The following is a 21,344-nucleotide window of genomic DNA, read 5'->3' as shown; positions in this document are numbered from 1 at the left end:
ACCTTCGTTGGACTCGGTTCGACACTTACAGTATCCATCTGAAACATCATGATTCCATTTTCCATTTTGCCACAACTGGCAGGCACACACAAACCCAAGACAGGTGCAGGCCAACGTCAAACACGCATATCCCAGTGTGTGTGTGTGTGCATCCATAGAGCTCCGGTCAGTGACACTTAATGACACCTTGTTAAGCCTTGTCAGAGGCAAAGCAACCCAGTAACTTTGATAATAACCAACTGGTCCTAATGAATGCCTTGCCAGTGTTGATAGACAAGCTAGTTTAAAGCAACACCAGAGAACTTTCCCTCTGTCGCACGCACACTATTTGTTTATCCAGCACCGGCTTTGCAAATAACGATGTCCACAGACAAGGTAGAATATTTTGCATGACTTATAAAAGTACGATGTATTGCGACATCAGCAGAGCCGGACAGTAACGGAGTACATTTACTTGAGTACAGTACTTGAGTACAATTTTGAGGGATCTGTACTTTACTTGAGTATCCTTTTTGGGGAGTACTCATGACTTTACTCAAGTACATTTGAGAGGCAAATATTGTACTCTTTACTCCACTACATTTCTATCCATAACCGTGACTACCCGTTACTTCTTCTGAAAAAAAGGAAAAAAGAAAAATCTTGGAAACCCTCAATTTGTTGTTTCCCTCTCAAACGTGATTGAATTGTGCAGGCGCCACTGATTGGGACAGCCTATCAGCAATCACCTTCAGGTTTCCGCTAAAGTCAACTCCATGGTCAGATTTAGATAAGAGACGAAACCATGGACGAAACAATGGATGAAGACGCAGCAGGTCCATCCCGGGAATGTGCCAACCTGTGGCCCCACCTCGCCAGACTATTTCAATTTTCTAAACAAGTTAATGATAGTTTTCGCTTCAAGTGTTTCAATTACAAAATAGTATTTTGTATTTGAAATACATATTTTAAATACATATATTAGAAATACTGCCCATCCCTGGCAACATGGTAAAAAGATGAAAATGACTTGATTTTACTTTCAATTCCTTTTATATTCTCCAAGGTATTAACATTAACATTTTTCATAACTCCATGTAGGACATTTCTGTACATAAATGTAAGAACAGTAGAACAGTGGCAGTAGTAATGCATTATTTAGAAAATGTAGGCTACTCTTGTACTCTTGATACTTAAGTACTTTTAAAAACAAGTACTTTAGTACTTTTACTTAAGTAGACATTTGACTGTTGTACTTTTACTTGTACTTGAGTAAAATTTAGCAAAGGGTATCTGTACTTTTACTCAAGTAATGAAGCTGTGTACTCTGTCCGCTTCTCTGGACATCAGATGCAAGTCAAATTTGTAGTTTCTTATGTCTCATTCCATCGAACTACAGATCCGCTACCCAATCTGGCAAACTTACATAGTGCGGTTATAGCCGATAGAGGGCCGCGAAGCGGATGCAGATTTGCCGTTCACCCTGTTACGGGTTGATGAACCACTGAAACGATTTTGGAAACATTATTTTAAGGTATAAAAAACTCTTTGGTGTTGCTTTAATACTGTTTTCATAGTTTCTGTTCCTGGTGAAAGTGCTTAACACTAAAACTACCCTGATAGGTCGTTTTGGCTGCTGGTAGACAAGACCCTACGTTAAAAAAAATGCCAGAACTCCCTTTTAACCATAGCACTGTCCTTGCTGACAGCAGTGGGTTTCCACTCAGAGAGACCAGGAGTCGTTCTTGTCGAGTGTTGATAGAGAGACATGGACTGCAGGCTGGGAGCCGTTCTTGTCGAGTGTTGATAGAGAGAGATGGACTGCAGGCTGGGAGCCGTTCTTGTCGAGTGTTGATAGATAGAGAAGCACTGCGGGCTGCGCTGTGGCGTCTCTTGCAGAGCAGCATCTCGCGCTGATGGGCCCCACGCTGCTCTTATCGATGTCGGAGACTGATGACCTGAGGGTGAGCTTTCGCCCCACCAGGTGATGAGTTTCAATAGCCCTTACGAGGGGCTGCTCCACTGCCTGCCAATACAGTGCTGTTTCCTGTCACATCCTGCTGCACCCACGTAGGGAGTGAGTGTGTGTAGGATGAAGGGAGGATGCTGGGCAGGAGGAGGAGGTGGAGTGTGTGTGTGTGTGTGGGGGGGGGGGGGGGGGTGGTAGTAGCTATGTGTGGTTTGAAACTGAGGCAGTAATCTGGCACGTTGTCCTGTGAAGAGAGGAGACAAGTTGCAGGTCTTCTTTTCAGCAAAGCTGCGAGACAATCATCTGCTATCAATCATCTCCACATCACCTCTGTCTGGGCCATCCTGCTCACACCTCCATTTCTGAAGGAAATATACTGCATGTGCTCTGGCTCTTTGCTTCCAACTTGATGTTATAATTTGGACCCATTTAAAACCACTTTTGGGACTAAGAAGTAGTCTATAAAGAGTAGAGAATGTGGAAATAAAGACTGAGAGAGAAAGGGAGAGAGAGAGAGGGAGAGAGGGAGGGAGAGAGAGAGGTGGGATGGCAGTCTAAATTATTTATAATATAAATAATAATAATAATATATTATAAATTATACTCTATTAAATTATATTCAGTCTGCAATAAAGGGATAAAGGATGTCTGGAGAGGAGACAAAAAAACATTAAATAATCCAATCTCTGAGTTCTCTTCTTTCTCATGAGTTATTTGCTCAAACATAAACAGATGATTAACCCTGTCTTTGATCACCGTGGCCTTGCTGAAAATACCTGCTTATGAAGTTCCATCAGGCGCCCATTTGGAGCACATTACTGTTGGGTTTAAAAACTCATTTGCTAATAATCATGGGTGCCTTTTCATACTCTGTAGAGGGTTGATGCATGCTGCACTCTAATATATTCCAGACAATGACACACTCGAGAGCACACACACACACACACACACACACACACACACACACACACACACACACTTAAAGACAGACAGTTGATAACTGCTGTACTCTTATATAATCCAGAGAACAACACACTTAAAAGCTGTTGTGTGAGATTCAGTGCAGTCTGTCTTGACAAACACACATACACACACATGCACGCACGCACGCACACACGCGCACACACACACACACACACACACACACAACCCTCTAGTGACAAGTTCACAACAGTGAGAGACATAGCCATACCATCTGTGCACTTAAGCTTTTTATACTACTCTGCTGCCACCTGCAGGTTTGGACTGAGTAGGCCTACTGTTCCTCAACCACATTGTCTACTTAGATAGATAGATAGATAGATAGATAGATAGATAGATAGATAGTTGAAATCAGGTCAGCCAAGTCAGTATGCTCTTTTAAATCCCTCCTTAAAACTCATCTTTACAAGCAAGCCTTCCTTAGTTTTATTTAAGTAATATATTTCATTTTGTGTTAAATTTCTTAAGTTTTATTTCAGTGTTAAGTTTTATTTCAGTAAGTTTTATTTCAGTGTCAAGTTTTATTTCAGTAAGTTTTATTTCAGTATCCTAAGTTTTATTTCAGTGTAAGTTTATTTTCCTTTTTCAAATTTATGTTAAGTTCTAATTGAATTAGTATATATTATTTGATTGTTATATTATTATGTCTTATTTGCATTTTCATTTATGTTGATATTGTACAGCACTTTGTAACTTTGTTTTGAAAAGTGCTATATAAATAAAGATTATTATTATTATTATTATTATTATTATTATTATTATTATTATTATTATAATATAGATAGATAGATAGATACATACATACATACATACATACATACATACATACATACATACTTTATTAATCCCCAAGGGGAAATTCAAGGTGTCAGTAGCATACAGACATCACACACATCATGCACTAACAGCTGAAAAAGTAATAAAAGTATATAATATAAAAAACACAACTAAGCAATAAGGACAGTAGAAGATAAAGAATATACTAAAATACAAATTATGCTAAATAACACTAAATCTAAATCTAGTCTAAAACAGTATCCACATAGTGTGCTTAGGGGTGATTAAGCATGAGGCGCTTGCAATGACTGAGGCAGGGACTGAGCCTGTGATTCTCTGTGCATAGTAAAGTAAGGTGCTCTGTGAGAGTGAGTGGCATGGTGATGGTGCAAATGAATACTTTTTGTGTTTAGGATTATGTGTAGGGGATATGGCCACTGTATGGGTACTGCATGGTTTCTTTAATAATTATTTTAATACAGTTACTGGGCTGGTATTTCTGAAATAGATATCTTAGTATTTGGAAGTTAAATATTTTAAAGGATGCGTCAATGACCATATTCAGTCATTGGCACGCACCCTCCCAGTATTTGTTTACAATGCTAAATCCAAATTACATATAATTCCAAACTTAAACACACCATCAGTGGTCACTATCCACTATACTGTGTGCAGACTCTGTATGTATTTTTCTGACAATATTGATATATACTGTACCATAAACTAAGATATATACATAACTAGTTATATGAATCTTAGTTGATAAAAAAATATTTAAATGTATAATTATAATTAAATACGTAAATATATGTATTAAAATAATTATTATATGTATATATACGTATTCAAAAAAATAGTTTGTGGGGATTGTGGGGACTCTGACAACATTTAACCAGCTGAACAACTCCCCCACACCTGTGTGAACTTAGCTATTAACACCACCCTAAAAACTGAGTGGAGGGGCCAATCGCAGACCGCTGTGCCCCTCAATGCTTGTGAAACACCTGAGAGGGGTTTACGTACACCTGAAACCGACTCCTGTACACTTACTTGGCTTTGCCCCAGATGGCGAGTGGACGAATGGGAAAGTGCTGATGGGAAAGAGAAGGCGGAGTGACTTTTTTTTTGGAAGCGAAGGCTGCAGTAGCAGCAGAGGAAGCGCTCCCTGGTGCCTTCAGTGGATGGCCACACAGAGCTACTAAAGAATGGACTGCAGACAGCAGTGATCATCAAGCAGGCCCCTGTGAGGACTCAGTGAAGTCGTCACGTACTGCTGCAAGTGTGAGACGAAAATATGAGAGTGTTCAAAAGGGACAGACATTAACCACACGGTAGAGAGAGAACGAGTCCACTAGAAATATGCCTCCTGTTTAGGTGAGGTGTTGCAACTTGCAGTGACAGGCTGTTCACTGCAGTGCCTGGTCTTCAAAGTCACCCAACTAAACCCACTCACCCACACTCTTGCCCAGTGCAGCATGCATTGATGCGTGAGACCGAACCAGGGGAGGTGGGGGGGCCCCGGGATGTGTGAGTGTGTGTGTGTGGGGGGGGGGGGACGGGGGAGTGCGGCGGGCGACAAAAGTAGCCCATTAGCCTGACATGTAAAAGAGTCAAACAAAACTTCAATCAGCAGGCCACTCTGTCCTCATTTGTTTTTTGTGATTTTTTTTTTCATTTCATGAATAGCCCTTGGCTTTGAAGAGGGGGATGAGAAAGATATATTAAAGAAGAAAGAAAGGAGAGAAGAGAGGGAGAGAGGCAGCACAGTGTGTTCTCCCCTGTGGAGGACTTGAGAGCACGCAGAAATGAAATCAATTAATTAAGCTCGGTTCTGTTTAAATGAACAAAGCTCACAGTGGAAAACAGCACACAGCATTAAAAGGGAAAACCATTTGAAACAAGGCCATACAGCATCCTCCTTAATAAGGCGCTGATAATGTTAGTATTCATTCAGACAGGGTGGAAAGACCTTGAAACATGAAAAAACTTCAAATTAAGCATTAAGCATTCAGTTTTACTAACCAAACCACCAACACATGAGCGCTATATGACGCATATTTTTGTTGTGTAACGAGAATCAAAACCCCATAGTGAAGAATGATGTGTACCCTCAGGAGAATGTATGCACATTTCCTTTCAGTTAACTAAACGGAATAAACATAGGTGATCTGAATGACAACACAGCAGTAACACACAGTGAGATCCATTAAGAATTTGGACAGTGATGCAATTTCTGTAAATTTGCCGCTGAATGGATCTCAAAATGAAACAATCAAAATGTGCTTGAAAGTGTAGCTTCTCAGCTTTAATTCAAGGGGTTGAGAGATGTAAATGCAATGAAATTCAGACTGCTTACTTATTCTCTTAATTTGTCATGGAATAACTAGGAAATGGGCCACAGTTGGCCACGAAACTGCTTGTCAGTCAACTGTCCTCAAAAGTAAGGGGACAATGTATAAAACTGTCTGAAAAAAGGCTAATGCCTTTTCAAGCCCCTTGAATCATCTACACTTCAAGCACATCTTCATTACTTTGCTTCAGATCCATTGTGGTGGTGTACAGACAAAAGATGTGTCACTGTCCAATATTGTATGGACCGAGAGGAGTCAGCACATATACAGCAATAAAGTAAAGTCAATAGTGTGCGGTAAAATTTTCTTATTATTGCTATTTAAGTTTGCAATTTACCTGCACCTAACCAGGTTGCGCATGGGCTCTGAGTTGATTTGGAATATAAATATACAGTTTACTATGAAAATAAAGCTGTTAAGGGTACAATGTGTGTACTCTGAGCTGTAGAAGGAGAGTGCTCCAATCTCTGCTGAATAAGACGTGTATCCCTGAAGACACCCAGAGAGATCTGGTTTGTGGCAGTTTTCCATTCAAAGCCTTCTTTCAGCTGTGATGAACATGAGGCAGCTTCATAACATTTTCAGGGCGTAAGGCAAGGAAATGTTCTGTGCCTTAAGTTATCAGACATTAAAGCAATTGTGTGTAATTAATTATATGTTTACAAATCCTAAATGGCATGTAGCACACCTGAATCTAGGCACAGAGCCTGAGAACTTTAAGCCCTACATTTGGGGCCCATGATGAAGGCCTGCGCCATGATGAAAACAAGGCTGCCCAAACGAAAGGCCTCCAAAAGTAGGCCCAGGTAATCCCCAGCCTTCTCCTCGACTCTCACTCGGGGACCAGGCAGGAGCGACAGCGACGGCCAAAAACCAGAGCGCGTGGCTTGCGCAACGGAGCAGAGCGGTGTAGAGTGGCGTAGTAGCGGCCAACCCAACATCCAAGAACGCCCTCCTGTGACGTAGGAGGCCCCCTTTTAAAGGGCGGAAACCCAATCACAGTTCATGGCAATTAGTAGTAGTTTGCCCACCGGACTGTCTGAAATTAACAGAACACAAGACACAAAGAGAACAAGCAGACAGAAACACAAAACACATGCAGACGTAACAGCCTCTCTGTAAGATGTATTGGAATCATGTTGAGTCATATTCAAAACTGCAAGTGTGAAGTAATCTTTTAGTAATATTTTAGTACCTTAAAGTGATTAGGCTGGCGAATAGCACTCCAATTGGATCAGAGTAGGTGGCAGTGGCACCTTTGGAAGAGGATTTTCACTGAGCCTTGTAGCAATAAAGGCCTTTTACATTTAGAATCTATCCTCCTCCATTGATAATGTTTGAGGGCCTTGAATACTGAATATAGCAATTTTATCACATTCAAAAATGAAGACTGTTCAGTATTAAAGTGTAAAATGTTCTTCATGTTTAGAAAGGGCAATCTTGGTAATTTAGGGATTCAAATACTTTCCCCATGCATAGTTTGTGCATGCGAAAGGAGTAACGCATATTTTTTTGCTGTCAAATATATGTCTCTTATGTAGCAAATCAATGGTGGCCACCAGGTCTACAGACTTATTCATACTTCTGGTAAAGTTGTCTAGACAGGTATAAAAATTATATTTTGTCGATTTATTGTAATCTCACAATGAGATGATCCAACCTTGAGGGGAAACTAATTTATTCTGAGAAAAAGGAAAATCTCAAAAAGAAATAAAGATTTTAACAAAAACATGTTACAGTTATTGACACCCCAGAAAATATTATACAAAATGTAACAGAAGCATTTTCCTATACAATTTCAACTTCTTTAAGTTAATCAGAGTGTCTGTGAACTTTCAAAAGTAGCTCATGACTTTCTTCTTCACTAAGGTGTGAAAATAAAGTGACACCGAGACTAAATACCAAGTCATTTTTCAACATCAGAAAGACAAGAGGATGTAAATTTAAATAAGAAGAAAGTGTTTTGACATTTGTAAGTCAGAAAATGGCTATAAAAAACAAGGTACTTTGCTGAAAATACCAATATGTACCGTTAAAACTACAATTAAAAGGTTCTAATCAATTTGAAATGTGACAAACATGCTTGGACAAAGACCCATGGTTATCTTGCCTCCACGCACAGTATGAAAGATGGTAAGATCCATATAGAACCACTGTTGGAGAGTTACAGAAAAAGGTATCATCTTGGGGTCACCAAGTTCCCCAAAAAATCTTCAGAAGTGACCTCACTGCTAATAGATTAGAGGGCATGCTAGGTAAAAGCCTTTCCAGTCATTTAATCACAAATGTATACGGCAGGATTTACTGAATGGTATAGTGACTCTGTCTGGAAGTGTGGTCTATTGTCAGATTATATGAAAATTGCGGTCTTTGGCAAGAAACACTTTAGGTGGGTTTGGAGTACATGATTGTTTCACACCACAGATATACAGTGTGTATTCTGTGTAAACTGGAAATTTAAAAAATTTAAACAATTGTGAGTTTTTTGTTTTGAATTTCATTAGGCTATGTAAAACCCCTTGCATGGGTTGAAAGCTATTCATTTTTCTAAGCAGCCCCTATCAAAAATGGAAAGTATTACTGTACAGTATATAAAATTGAACAAAACTTTCTTCATAACTCCATTTAAAAAAATAACACATGAAAAATAATCAGTTTAATAATGTTTTAAATTTAAAACTATATGTCGATGGGCAGAGGTGAAAGCTTAGCAGTCTTTGCAGCTCCGCACCCCTCTCCTTTTTCTCCTGTGAGGACCAGCTCTGTTCTGGGGCACAGTGATGGTGCAGGTGCTAGGCAGATTCGACCCTTTCTGTCCCTCAGACTTGGACTCCTCTGGCGCATTTGTGTTCTGCGAGAGAATGAGGTCACGTCATGAAAACATCATACAATAATTTATCTCACACATTTGGTTTTCCAAACTACAACAAAGATAGACACTCAGGACTCCATCTTAAACCTAATCACCCTTTTTTTTCCCCATTCCTCCTTCTCCTCTGCCTTGAGTTTTTACCTGCAGAAGTATCCGGATGGTGATCCTGGCCAAGAGGCCCAAGGTGACCAGCAGACAGATGCGGTGAAAGGAGATCACCCATACAATGGCACCAGGTCTCCTAGTCTCTGTCTCCACTCTGTGAACAGCTTCTCTCACGGCTGTCCCTGGGAGAGACCCCTCCCCTGCTCTCTTCACCTCAGGACTCTGGCTGTTAGCTCTGGTCTGGCTGACTCTGCTTCTCTGAAACACTTCATCTGTTTTGCCTGTGAAATGCAGGATGTTTTCTCTGTGCTCTCTCTCTAACAGCAGGTCCTCCACCACCATGAATGGTCCTCTCATGAGGAGTGTGTGCTCCATGGAGCAGGGCTCAGCATCCGTGGGTCTAACTGGGGTTACCTTGACTCTCTTATGAGCATCCTGTTCCTGTTTGACCATCAGTTGCAGGGCGAATTGAGTCAGCGCACTGAAGGGATTCGGTGAAATGCCGGGAGTACTGGCCCACTGCTCGGGTGGTGCTAGAGGTTTTGAAACAATCCAACCAGTTAAATCTGGTTCAAGGTAGCACAGGGCACACACCAACACAATGATGGTGAGGCGTTTCGAAGCCATTTCGAGCAATAAAACACAACAAATGAATGAGCAAACTCAAAAAGCAACCACACTCTACAAAGCAAAGTGAAATATGAAAATTCACTGTGTTTTCTGTTCGAATTAGAACTCGTTTCCATGGTGCTGCTGCAATATAGAGTTTGATGACAGGCAGATTTTCTATGACATCACAATACATGATTCTTAGAATGTTCACAAGAAAAGTAGTTTTATTTCAGTCATGCTATGGTTATGGTTATGGATTTAGCAGACGCCTTTGTCCAAAGCGACATATAAATACAAAGCAACATAATAATATTTAAAATTGAACAGGGAACAGATTAGAATGTTGGTCAAATATAATAAGAAGAATAGTTATAATAAACAATAATATCAATTCAATCAATAGCTTAATAAAAATAAGCAATGAAAATGAGGGGAAAGGCAATAATAAAACAATAATGCCCATTCAATCAATAATATAAACACAATGACATGCTAATACTACATAATAATGCTAATGCTGCATTCCTTGAGCACTTGCATTTATTCAGAACATTGAAATCAATGTGGTGTGTGTGTGTGCCATGTGGCATTCTCCAAAAGTCTGAAACTACAAAACTGATCAGTCATGTAACAAGTAGTTGTCTTTTTTTGCACAGAGGAGCCGAATATACTGCATTTAATATATTCAACGTACAGTCACAGTAATGTAACAGTAATTCAGCTGAGCATTTGAGTACTTTATTATTATGCTATTGTGTATTGTAAAGATATATGAATTCCACACCATGCCTGTACTGTATATAGATGAATGACTATATTGAAAAGAACCCCGTTCCTAATGAGAATTATGGTGGAGTAGCTGTGATATTGTGGGGCTGTTTTTCGCCCCAAATGCCTTGGGAACCTTACAGCATTAAGCTGCCTGGTATCATGAACTCCAAGAAAAACCTGAACACTTTCACAGTTCAAAACCTGAACACTAAAACTGGGTTAAGGCTGATCATTCATCAGGTCAATGAACCAAAACAAAAATTGTTTTTCTAAACACAAAAGCAAGCTTCGGCTATTGCCATCTTAATCCCCTGATCTAAACTCCATAGGAAAACTGTGGGGTGAGTCAAAGAGAATGCACAAGTGTAGACTTGGGAATCTGGGTGAACTGGGGAGATTTTGTAAAGATGAATGGTCTTGAATCCCTTGCTTTGTATTCTCCTACTTTATGTTGTACCATAGGAGAATATTACAAGCTATTTTATGGGCAAAGGAAGGCTTTTTCTTAAATAAAAATTCAAGGTTCGATTTTTTCTTATTGTTTTCATTGTGAGATTACAATACATTATTTATTATTTTTACCTGTTTTTAGTCAACTTTAACAGAGGTGCCAATAATTATGGGGGGTGCTGTATACAACAAAGTTATTTATTTATCTATGTATTTTTAAGATGTGTTAATGCAGGTGTTTAATTACCTCTACCACAGTAATGTAAAGGTAGAATCAGAAGATGAATCTGCTCTTTTTCCCACAATTGGATGCCTAAACTGGACACTCCTCTATGTGTTTGCTTGTGTAAAAGCTGACATATAAACAGGACACCGTTACTGATAAGAACAGAAAGGAAACAACTTCCAAGCTGTCCAATTCTAAATGAAATATTTAGATCAACACATTTACCCCACCCCACCCCCCCCCCCCCCCACACACACACAGAATTTATACCTTTCAAGTTACTACTTTTAATTTATTCTTTAAAGTTGAGTTGGCTCTTGAGCATAAGAATATCATTACTGATAATTCCTTTTATGAGTACATGACAATAAACTATACTTGAACTTGAACTTGATTTAATAAGGCATACAACACAGAACATCTCATACAGTAAATAAGGATATAACAATAACAAAATCTGACAAAATTAAGAGCTTGCACTAGTTGAAGAGGCAGTAATATTCAGTTCTTTTAGCTTCTCTGTCAGTGACTCCTCCGTCGATTCTGCAGATTCTGTCAAGGGTTCCAGGAACCTGCGGCCTGCTACTTTCTTTCCCGTTAACGGATCAACGACGTTGCCAACTTTGTACACAATTTCTGAAAGTTCATGCTTTACGTGCTTTGACCTCTTTTCGGGTAAAGCTTTCAAAAGCACGATGTCACCCACGGTACACTGCTGTAATGCATCATGTGCGAAGTATGTCTTCCTTTTGTTATAATACTGTCAGGGGAAGAAAGATAACAATAAGATTATGGTTATGGTTATGGGATTTATTTGGCAGACGCGTTTGTCCAAAGTGACATACAAATAACAACAATACAATAGTTGAATTTAACAGTAAACAACTTAAAAAGTTGGTAAGACTACATTAAGGAGAATAGCGATGATAAACAACAATATCAATTCAATCAATAGCCTAATAAAAAATAAACAAATACTACAATATACAAACCATAACGTATAAGGTTCATGAGGTCGATACAAAACACAGTAAACGTCCTTAATGATAAAATAAACAAAAGATGTGCAGCTAACAGGATTATACTTTACCTTAAGAAGATAGGGGTCCAAAACAAGCCTCGTGACACGGACCTTGGCCGTTTTTGCCATCTTTGTGCCAATTACTCTACCGATGACCCATTTTGCGTGGACAGACGCTTGCTTCACAGACATCTCTCCTCTGTGGTGTAGAGGGCTAAACATATGAGCAAAACAAATAGATCAGTCAAACTAGAAACATTTTTATAACCCTCCCCAAAATGAACCGTGTCAACGTAAAACTCTTTTTTTGCATGCATGCATGCATACAAACCAGTGGCATGCCAGCCAGAAATGTTCAAATGGGTGGGCAAAGCCAATTTGATTGAACATAAGAGAGGCCTAGATTAGGTGAACCAAAGCTATGACCATGCAGGATCATCCAGACCAAATGTGACAATTTTGCTACCTACTATTCCTATTTATGTACCGGCATTCAAAATGTGAGCCTCCTACATGGTTTAGTTCTTGTGCTATGCGCTTGTGAACTTTGACAAAAAAAAGAGGTTGAACAAAATCGACACCCCCCTCCCCCTGTAAAACTGGCTGTATCTTGGAAAGTATTGATTTTACATAAAAAGTAATTATACAGTGTGTCTCCTGGATAACATAGGTACACCTGGTAATTTTTTCTGAATTTTTTGAGACCTAAGTGCATGGGCCCTGGTTGAATTGACGTGGAATGACCCAACTACAAAAAGTCTCAGTGAGTTAATGTCTCGCAATAACCATGAACTCAGTTTAGACTGAAACTCATCAACTACATTCTGCACATTCATATTTTCCTGTTCAGTTGGATCACTAGTAAACCTTAGTATCTAACTGTACATTTATAGGAATGTTGTATGCTTCTGCAAAATGCCTTTGATTAATTTGCCATTAACTCACATTAGTTCAACAGGCCAATAACTTTTGAGAAAAATGTGACTACTTTGTATAGTTCTCGGGATATCCAGTTGATTCTTTATGAAGATGGTGTAAGAGCAGTTAACTAATAACAACTGGAATTCCTCAAATACTAGAACAATTGGGACATTTTCATAAGACAACATTTCTGTAGCTATTATGAAAATAATTTCTAGAACTGAAATGAATGTCTATATAATTTTCAAGTAGCCTACGTCGACGTAAAGTCATCATTTCCTCTCAGTGCACACAGCATTAAAACAGATTTTCTGTTAAGGAAATTGTGAACGCAGTTAACAAAGTTAAGTCATTAATTTGTTCAGTATATTTTTATTCAAACAAAGTAAATATCGCACTCACAGCAGGTTATGCACTACGTTAGACCTGACAGTAATGGCTTCCCGGCTAAGTCCAAGCGACAATTTACCTCGTATCAAACCAACACACCTATCAACACGAAATGTAATGAAGTCATAACAACAATTAACTGCAGTACAGATGATAGTTTCTTATTTCAAAGGCTTACTTAATACGCAACGAAGGTCAAGCTGCCAGTCAGTCCACCGCCACATTGGACTTCTTGCTTCAAGGAACTATTGGACGCTTGCTGATGACGTAATTACGGGCAACGGCAAGTGACAAATAGTGTTTTGCGTCTGGCAAGAACCTTTCTTTTACTGCAAGAACGGTTCTGTGAAAGATGCGAAAGGATGGCTTCTTCCATTTATATTTCCCGGATGTAGCGCAAATAGTTTTTTCATTTTAAATGTCAAATTGTCTAAATGTCTGAATATCTCCAAAACATGCAGGCTATAACAGTGCCCGCGGGAAGACATGGTGTTTTTTTTTTTTTTTTTTGTTTTGTTTTTTAGATTCCATTGTGTTCCTTGCTAAGTTTTTGTGTCCTTCAGTATTTCCTTTTCAATAATGTTGCGCTCCCTGGCCATAGTTTTGCATTCCCTTGTATGCCAAATGTAATGCCAAAGGTATTGAGAGGGAACCATAGACAGTAAAAGATAGGAACGCAAAAATATCACCAGCGAACGCAAAAGTAGGCTAGCTCTAAAAGTAAAAAGTCTACAACTAAAGAAAGAAATAATTCCCACAGGGGCGTTTTAAAATCGGCCGCTCAAGACACCATGGGATGCGAGTTAGCGTGGACAGGTAAGATCGGTCAGGTAGTAGACATCTCGGTCCCTTTCATGTTGGACAAGCGAGAGTAGGCCGACTGTAGTATAAGGTAGGCCTAAGGTATGAAAGAAAAGACATATTACATTGTTGATCTGTTTGAAATTAAAATCATAGCATTTATGTCTGCAGCAGACTGAGTGAATGCTGAACGAAGCTCTGGGCAAGTGTAGGCCTATAGATTTAGTGGATTAATTGATTGTAGTTCTAGTCTAGCCTATGCGAATTGGCGTGTGTTGGTTATTGCTGATCAATAGGCCTACAACTTTCTGCATATGAAAAACGTGATCATCTCGAAAAACGGCAACCTGAAGAAAAATCTGCCATCTCACAATGAATCATAGCCTATCATGTTCATGGGTTGGACTAACATCAATTTCAAATGTCTGTGGGGAAAAGAAACTGGCAAATGGCAACTTTAGAAGTCTAACAGTGATACTTAAAGAAGAAAAACAAGATTCAAGAAATGTCACTTGCATAATTACACAGGATTGACCAGAATATGCATAGGTTCAGTGGGGCCAATGCCCTTGGGGTCTCGGACTGCTGGGGGACTTCATAAGGCCTAGGCCGCCTCCTGTGCAGTGCCCAACATGGAACATCAGGGTCCTGAGTGTGCACTAAATGAGTATTAGATCTAACCCATATAGTCCAGTCCTGGTCATTTGTTTGGTGCATCAAATCACTCCAGGACATACAGGGCTCAGCCAGGGCCATCTTATCCTGAGATTTCCTCTCGCCACACCATGGAGTGATCAGTTTCCAGAAATAACAGACTCTATTGTGGCAGTATAGGAGGTCTTCAGCAGATCTGTTGGTATCTTGAATTCTCTTAGCCTCCCGAAGTGCTGCAGATGGGCAATGGTTTAATGAAGAGCATTGAACTTGTCTCCCTCTCCCTCCCCCCTCCAGAAGCAGAGTAGGTTCACTGATTCCTGACTGATCTCCTGTCCAGAGGAGCTGCATTCAGTGGGGGAACCAGTGGAGGAGACATACATATCCCCCAGCCAGGGCGCCCCTGCCACTGATACACACACACACACACACACACACACACACACATACACACACACACACACACACACACTTCAGCCAGGGCGCCCCTGCCACTGATACACAGACACACACACACACACACACACACACACACACACACACACACACACCTCAGCCAGAGCGCCCCTGCCACTGACATACACACACACACACACACACACACACACCTCAGCCAGAGCGCCCCTGCCACTGACACACACACACACACACACACACACACACACACACACACACCTCAGCCAGAGCGCCCCTGCCACTGACATACACACACACACACACACACACACACCTCAGCCAGAGCGCCCCTGCCACTGACATAGCTTTCAGACCATGATCCCCTTCCGCTCATCATCAGGGTGGGTACACACACACACACCAACAAGAACATTACCGTTACTGCCACAGCTTAAAGACCATGATCCCCTTCTGCTTGGCATCAATGTGGATATGCACACACACACACACACACATACACATCCCCCCCGCCAGAGCAACACCACTACTACCACAACTTACAGCTCACACAGTACACAGTACCTCACTCCTCCTTTGAGTGACCAAATGATGTGTTTGCCTTGTGTGAAGGGACAGCAACTCCACACATCATGCCTTGCAAGTGCAGTGTTCGGGTGAGCTCCTGAAACCATTTGGTTCTTGATGCATTGTGTGTGTGTATGTGTGTGTGTGTGTGTGTCCAGGTCCCACCCTTTGGACACTGCAGGGTTCTTTTCTTTTGCCTCATTGCCTGGATGACGCCTATGACATGGAGACTTTCCCAGAACTGTCTACCAGACCCCTCTGTTCCTCTCGCACCACGATGGAGCCTGCATGAATGGAAACCGATGCGTTCCTTTGCACTCTGCACTTGCCACTGACTGAGTACAGTTGAGATACTTTTTGCTCATACAAATTCAAACAAGAAATTCCACATGCCATTTCCTTAGCTGGTAGACTAAGATATTATCAATCAATTATACCCATAATAAGTAGTTTATATTTTCCATAATTAGCTCATAAGGTGCATTTTTGTCTCAACTGTGTCTCATCTGTACCCATATGGAGTACAGTTGAGACAGTACCTGGTACAGTTGAGATTTTTAATGATGCATATAGTTAACCGTTAATTGCAAAATTTAATAAATAAAACCATAGCAATTTCAAATTTTCAAGTGAATTTAAATTCATTTTAAATTAGTTTTAATTAAAGAACAAAGGGTGACCAGACCTGATGGTGTTACCTGATGGAGGCCACGTCCCCACCTCCTCTTTTTGTCTGTAACATATTTAGGTTAAGGATATTCTCCTGTTCAGTAGAGATACTGGTGAAACCCTTGGGTGAAGCTGTGTCTCTCCCTTGATGCGCAATTGCGCATCATTGAAAATAATAAAAGCCTGTTTCCTGATTTTCCATCGTCCGGACTCCAGTCTCCAGTAAAAATATTGCTATCAAGCTATAGCATAATAGAGATGTCAGGCACCTCTCATCCATTTAATGACCATATCACACCACCTTTATTGTTTAAACAAAGGTAACAGAATATCACAAATATCAATTCACATTTGCCAGAAATAATTGAACAAACAAATAAACAATTGCATTCACCAAAAGATGTCATATGCGGTTACAAGTTATTATCTGCATCTGTCACTAATGCCTAAACATTATATCCTATTGTCCACTAATGCCTAAAGATTATGTATAATTTCATATTAGTATGAAAACATTTTTTCCATGCATCATAGTGAAGTGAAGGAACACAGAATGTTTAGGCTCACAGAATATTAAACTAAATTAATATTATGCGTTACACTTTTTCCACAGAGACAACTGACCCCAGTTTTGGAAGAAGAATGTTTGTCCTCACTTGCACACTGATCTTGTAGAGGCCTACAGGGTTAAGCAAGTAACTAATAAATTACGTAGCTATGTCCCGATACATGTTTCTATACATTCTAACTGGTTTTGAATATATGCACATACAACTATAAGCCCCTTATTCCTAGTCTTCAATATGAAATAGCAATAACAAGCCATACATTCCCAAACTGTTTCCTACTGTACAGTGCGGCTAGACGGTCCGTCTAGTCCATCTTTAACTTTGGCAAAATATTCAGCCCAGTTGTTGAACATGGTTGCAACTTTATTTCTGATTGCCTGAAATCGATCTCTTCTTCTCTCCTGATTTCCAATCCATTTTGCCTTAGCATATGGATCTACATAAGCCTCTTTCCTTTCCTCATTCATGTGATGTACAATGTTATCCACACGCTTCCTGTTTTCTTGACTATTATTTGTCAGGAAAGCTTTAGAAGCTTCCTTAAATCTCCTACAGTATTCACCATATATCAGTGCATTAGCGTTGATATACAGTTCGCCTATATCAAAATGTACCACTAACTCATACATAATGGCGTTTGCTGTGTCATCATCAAGGGGGCAGGCCATATCGATGTCTTGGTTGAAGTGCTCCCTTACAACTTTACGGTAAATCTTAATGACATTATTATTGATGACATGCTCACCCCTTCCAGACCTTTGACCATAATCATCAAGCCTTTCATTTTCTGGGAACTTATATGTTTTGTCGATGAGGCGAATTTTCTTTAGTGTCTCATCTTGAACTTCTTGCACTTCCTTTTTGCGAGCCCTGTCTTGTACTGATTCATCTGCTTTTTTCCCTTTGTTCTTCTGGCCCACTGCTACTATGTGGGCCATCAGGTCCATTTCAGGAATACCTGAAATAAAACAGCAGACACAATCAGACCTGTCCATACATCTGCTATAACAATATGAACGCAAATGGATATTTAGTAAGTATGTACAAGTATATATACTCTTCTGATCCCGTGAGTGAAATTTGGTCTCAGTTATCCCAATCTGTGAATTAGTGAAACACACTCCGCACACAGTGAACACACAGTGAGGTGAAGCACACATTAATGCCGGCCCAGGGAGCTGCCTACAACAACAGCGGGGAGCAGTGAGGGGTTAGGTGCCTTGCTCAAGGGCACTTCAGCCGTGCCTACCAGTCGGGGTTCGAACCGGCAGCCTTCCGGTTACAAGTCCGAAGCGCTAACCAGTAGGCCACGGCTGCCCCCTAAATTCCAGCTGAACAAAACTAACAGTAAATGTGGATACAAAGTATCTCTAACACTTATCACATTGGTCAGTAGAGAAAAACGTACTTTCCACATGCATTGAAGGCAGGCTGGCTGATGAGCTGGCAGATGTGCTGTCAGAGGAATATCCTGACGAACTCCGAAGAGACTTGAACTCTTTCAGCTTGTCCCCCTCCTCAAGCCTGGCAGTGATGACCTTCAGTTTCTCTTCGGCCAAAGGTAAGTCATCTGCAGCCACAGCCAGGACCCACTCCACGGCTTCTCTTACAGAGCTGACCACTGGAAGGCCCTCTATGAAGCCCACCCACACATGGCTTTCAGTACTGGCCATAGTTGGTTGATTCACAAACTGTCCCTGAAAAAGAACATATGAAGAGTTTTGTTCCAAAACGCTATATCCGCCATTTTAATGAATTTTCATGAATCATTTATTTTAAGTAATTTCAGTTCAACTACAATTGGGTATTGCTATTTGATTTATCTTTACTCAATCAAAACAACACAACTGCAATTTCAGTGATATTACCTGAAATAACATGACTTTTTAATGTTAAAAATGGAGATATAGCTTTGAAACCAAACTCTTTATAGTTTCAGTTCAAATAGCTATTTCCATAATTAGCCTAATTATTTTACGTGATGGCTTTCCTCAGAAAGGCTTCAATTCCAAACACATACTGGTCTACATACCTCAGTAAAATTGCTGTTAGTTGCCAATGATAGCATCGCCCAACCTCAGTGAATCTAAATGAAAGGAAGTGAAAGTTATTGTGAAAGAGACACAGGAGTCAGTTAGTCAGTCAGTATTAGATAAACTAAACATGTTTTCCTTGTTTTTACACCCTAAAATGTTGCCCTTGGTTTGACTAGAATGCAATGTTCAGCTCCACCACCAACAATTCACCCTTTCACACACACTTATGCATGTGTCAGGGTAGGCAGATAGGACCCAAGCGCAAGACTCCTCCAGGCAGAATTACGGACAAACACAATTTATTCTTTACACAAACTTAACATTTAAAGACTTACATACATACATACATACGTACATACGTACATACATACATACATATGGAGACAAAGACAGGTGACAGCAGACAGGTTACACAGAGCACATGACAGAAAACAATACACAGACTGGCCACCAGGGTGACACAAAGTCAACAGTCCAGGCCAGATCCTGACAGCATATCTGAGCAAGAAAATCAATTTTAAGTACAATATGGCAATTGGCTTTGACTCTGCCTATAAAGACGGTTACACTTTACTTGAATATATATATATATATACGTGTTAAGTCCTTAAAGACTGCAAAAGACAACGCCCTTTTCAAACATGAAAGTGAAAGTAGTCCGGTCCACACTGTCTAGCCCCCCCCCCTATTGATATGATATCCACTTCATAAATATAATATAAACAAATCGACTTAAATCACTGACAGCTGATTTATGTTGACAATGGTAGACCTACAGAGACCTAATTCATCGTTGATTATTACATTAGATTACCCGGATAAGACGCTACCACATAATTATAAGGTGTCTGAACATGACAATAACAGACATACATACATGAAAATCACGTTAGCATATAAAACTTACCAGCAAATTAAGATGGGTTATCTTTCTGCTGTCGTGCAGTCTGCATAAAGTCGATCTTTATGTTACAGAGAGCTGAGGCTGCTTGGCTGCAGAGGCGGATCCACCGGCCGGCTCAGTACACTGTACAGCAGGTTGTTGTTGACACAATGGGTTTTACAACTTCACATAACCTCACATAACTGTTTCATTCACTGATAATAAAATATAATTCAATGCTGATGTGGTCCGTGTAACGCTTCAGTGCTTTATTCTATTTGCTCCATCCATCTGATCCAATTAAAAAATGTGTTCAATAATCCAATTTTCAATTTTTTTAACTGGTCAGCAAATAGATAATTGCTGCTATTTTCTACATGTGTCATTAATCACGCAAGATAAAGAAAAAAACAGAAACTGGATTGGAAACAAAAGTAAAATTCAGTTAATATTGGATTTTTGCCTTTTTTTTTATTACCGTTTTTGTTGGGGTGAACCACAAGCGTAAAGGGGTGACCTGATACATATTGGCACGCGGTGTTGGTGATCACATTTTATCAGCGGATGTAGAGATGGAGGGCTATCAAACACAGTTCAGCTTGCATCAAGGTGCCAAGCGATTGATAATGTCAGCTCGAGATCAGAACCTCAGATGCAGAGGGAGACATTGCTGCATCATGACACTTGTGTGAGTACGTGTGTAAATGTTCATGTTCTGGGAGGCTTTGGAGACCTACATGATCCAATGGACTTAGTAGCCTATGCCCGTAGTAGCCTATATAGACTGACGTCCATGGCAAAGCATTCTGTTTGGGGAATTATTTGCTATGGTATGGCATGGCCATGGTATTCAAATATACTGTAGATATGTTCAACATAGGCTGAAAGTTATGTTTAACGTGCCATCTCCCAAAAATCGGCGAAGTTTTAGATATTAATCTCTGTAATGAGTCAAAATCACGCACAACTTCAGGCGGCGCTCTCTTCCACCATCTAGCCTGGCCCAGCTAGATGGTGGTCTCCCCCCGGTGCTCGTGGTTCAGTGCAACCAAAAGCTCAAAAAAGGAAAATTAGACAATTGACGCATCATTTAAATTTTTAACTTCTGAACAGAAAACTGTAACTGTGCTCAATTGAAAATCAAAATATGCAACAATAACCCATTTACTGTGCCATCCTAAAGAATGGATAACGGATGTTAAGCCTATTTATATATTTTTTCATGTGAATTCTGCAAATAGAACATAGCACTGCGAAGCGTTACACGAACCCGGATGTAATCCAAAGTATTCAAAATACGTTACTCACTTTGAGTAATCTATTGGA

General features: G+C 40.1%; 3 protein-coding genes across 5 annotated transcripts; all 3 read right to left on the bottom strand.

The window, feature by feature from the left end:
* Nucleotides 1–8,698: 8,698 nt before the first annotated feature.
* Nucleotides 8,699–9,740, bottom strand: LOC121688520. Its single transcript, XM_042068158.1, has 2 exons — nt 9,071–9,740; nt 8,699–8,908 (listed from the first exon to the last, which is right to left on the bottom strand). Exons 1-2 carry the CDS (start codon nt 9,659–9,661, stop codon nt 8,765–8,767), a joined length of 735 nt encoding a protein of 244 aa, XP_041924092.1. The 5' UTR covers nt 9,662–9,740; the 3' UTR covers nt 8,699–8,764.
* Nucleotides 9,741–11,471: 1,731 nt separating this feature from the next.
* On the bottom strand, nt 11,472–13,727 carry mrps17 (mitochondrial ribosomal protein S17). The gene is made up of 3 exons (XM_042067774.1): nt 13,604–13,727; nt 12,184–12,328; nt 11,472–11,853 (listed from the first exon to the last, which is right to left on the bottom strand). The coding sequence occupies exons 2-3, from the start codon at nt 12,304–12,306 to the stop codon at nt 11,560–11,562; spliced, it is 417 nt and encodes a 138-aa protein (XP_041923708.1). The 5' UTR covers nt 12,307–12,328; nt 13,604–13,727; the 3' UTR covers nt 11,472–11,559.
* A 3,080-nt stretch (nt 13,728–16,807) lies between these two features.
* Nucleotides 16,808–20,168, bottom strand: LOC121688115. 3 transcript variants are annotated; one of them, XM_042067495.1, is made up of 5 exons: nt 20,043–20,168; nt 19,132–19,185; nt 18,508–18,796; nt 17,845–18,057; nt 16,808–17,209 (listed from the first exon to the last, which is right to left on the bottom strand). In XM_042067495.1, the coding sequence occupies exons 2-5, from the start codon at nt 19,165–19,167 to the stop codon at nt 17,127–17,129; spliced, it is 621 nt and encodes a 206-aa protein (XP_041923429.1). In that variant the 5' UTR covers nt 19,168–19,185; nt 20,043–20,168; the 3' UTR covers nt 16,808–17,126. The 3 variants fall into 3 exon arrangements, with proteins under 3 accessions (XP_041923429.1, XP_041923427.1, XP_041923428.1); XM_042067493.1 differs by having other exon boundaries at nt 16,808–18,057; XM_042067494.1 differs by lacking the exon at nt 20,043–20,168 and adding an exon at nt 19,507–19,521 and having other exon boundaries at nt 16,808–18,057.
* Nucleotides 20,169–21,344: the final 1,176 nt, after the last annotated feature.

Source organism: Alosa sapidissima, chromosome 17 (genome assembly GCF_018492685.1).
Source record: "Alosa sapidissima isolate fAloSap1 chromosome 17, fAloSap1.pri, whole genome shotgun sequence".
NCBI lineage: Eukaryota > Metazoa > Chordata > Actinopteri > Clupeiformes > Clupeidae > Alosa > Alosa sapidissima.
The sequence above is the reverse complement of the archived record's forward strand: the minus strand, read 5'-3'. Positions and strand labels throughout refer to the sequence as shown.